General features: G+C 40.2%; 1 gene segment (V, D, J or C); it reads left to right on the plus strand.

Annotated features, from left to right (window-relative positions):
- The first annotated feature begins 253 nt into the window (after window positions 1-253).
- On the plus strand, window positions 254-857 carry LOC129676440 (immunoglobulin kappa variable 4-1-like). The segment is given in 2 exon segments: window positions 254-320; window positions 505-857. Coding segments are annotated over 2 exon segments (408 nt in total).
- Window positions 858-2253: the final 1396 nt, after the last annotated feature.

Here is a 2253-nt window from a genome sequence, read left to right on the forward strand (position 1 = left end):
TCTCAGTATTTGCAGTTTGACAATTCTAAGTTGGTCCTTGAGCTTCTATCTTGAGACCCCCCCCCCCCCAGTGATTGCTTATTTTCTTGGATGATAGTTTTGGCTGTAGATTTAACCTGGATACTTTCACACTCCAGAACCCAGGCTATTTCCTTTCTTATTTGATGGCTACTTTGCATAGGTCCCTACAAGCCAGCCCAGCTGCTCATATTTTATAAACGAGGCCTTTGCATTGAGAGCTGAAAAGCATCAGACAGGCAGTGGCATGAGGATGGAGTCACAGACCCAGGTCTTTATATTCCTGCTCCTCTGGATGTCTGGTGAGACATTAAAGACTATTGGAATATCATCAAAGTAATTCATTTGTAGAGAAACAGCTAATTACTATTGGAATCCAATAGTATGCAGGCAATGCCATTAGAAAAGGCATTTTTAATCCTAACATTTTCATCAGGAATTCATTATGTGTGTATGTGAATACTCATTGTCTTTTTCCTATTGCAGGTGCTGAAGGGGACATTGTGATGACCCAGTCTCCTGAAACCATGTCCACATATATAGGAAACAGGATCACCTTAAACTGCAAATCCAGTCAGAATGTGGGTACTAGTGTACATTGGTACCAACAGAAACCAGGGCAGTCTCCTAAACTGCTAATCTACTATGCATCCAATCGATACACTGGGGTCCCTGATCGCTTCACAGGGAGTGGATCTAGGACAGATTTCACTCTCACAATCAGCAGTGTGCAGGCTGAAGACCTGGCAGATTACTACTGTCAGCAGAGTAACAGCAATCCTCCCACAGTGCTTCAGCCTCTAACACAAACCTCTTCTATAGTCTCAGCAGCTGCTTAGATTACACACAGCCGTGGCCCTGCACACTTCCCCTTTTGCCCGAGATCTGCTATGCATGACTAATTGATGAAATGTTCAGCAGAAAATTAATAGAGGTGGCCTCCATCTTGTATAGTTTTGACAATACGGGTGCATATAGATAAAAAGTGAGAAACTAAGTTAAGAGATTTAGAAGTTGTGGTGTTGCACTGAGAGGATACAGTACAAGCAAGAAGCATCAGTGAACTTTAAAGTGTCATGCTGGCTTTAGATATGTCCATGTTATGCCTTCAGGATATGATGAATCTGTCTAAAATAGGACAGAATTTGGAATCATTTATAAAGTATACATCATCATGAGTTTATTAGTTTAGATTAAGAATTCTCAAGTTTTCATAAGTTAAATCTATGAAAAATATTGTCCATTTCATTTAGATTTTCAAATTTTTTGGTATATGGGCTATTGAGGTCAGACCTACTGATTCTTTTAATTTCCTCAGTGTCTGTCATTATGTCCCCAGTTTTGTTTATGATGTTGCTGATTTGGATAGTGTCTCTCTCTGCCTTTTAGTTAGTTTGTCTAAAGGTTCTTCTATCTTGTTGATTTTCTCAAAGAACCAGCTCTTGGTTTCATTGATTCTTTGAATTGTTTTTTTTTTTTCATATAACAAACAGTTAATTACTGCAAGTATAGATGGCTGTATAAATATGAAAGCCCAGGATTGCATTATCAGCACACAGAAAGATGAGGAACTCTGGGCAACTGCTCATGTGGTATGCTTTGGTCTATATGTCTGTGTGTACTGCATATATGCATCTGATTTTTATTTATTTATTACAGTTTATTCACTTTGTTTCCCACCTATGTCACCCTTCCTCATTTTCTCCAAATCCCACCCTCCCTTCCTCTTCTTCTCCCATGCCCCTCCCTCAGTTCACTGATAGGGTTGGACCTTCTCCCCTTCCATCTGACCCTATTCTATCAGGTCTCAGGCCTGGCTGCATTGTCCTATTCTGTGGCCTGCTATGGCTGTTCCTCATCTCCTCATGAGAAGGTGAACAATGAATCAGCCACTGAGTTCATGTCAGAAACAGCCTCTCTTGCCCTTATTAGGGAACCCACTTGTAGCCTGAGATCTTATGGGCTACCTCTGTGCAGGGGTTTTAGTTTATCTCCATGCATGGTCCTTCGTTGGGTTGTCAGTCTCAGAAAAAAAACCCTTGATTTTTTGGTTCTCTTGTTCTGCACTTTTTTGTCAAACAGTTTTAGTGTGTCTGGTGCTCTGTTGAGGTCTTTGAACCCTTTGGAGTTTATTTTTGTGCAGGGTGATGAGTATGCATCTATTTGTATTCTTCTATATGTAGATATCCAGTTGGACCATCAGAATTTGTTGAAGATTCTATCTTTTTTTTTTCA

This window comes from Psammomys obesus, unplaced genomic scaffold (genome assembly GCF_907164565.1).
Source record: "Psammomys obesus unplaced genomic scaffold, mPsaObe1.curated_primary_1811, whole genome shotgun sequence".
Lineage (NCBI taxonomy): Eukaryota > Metazoa > Chordata > Mammalia > Rodentia > Muridae > Psammomys > Psammomys obesus.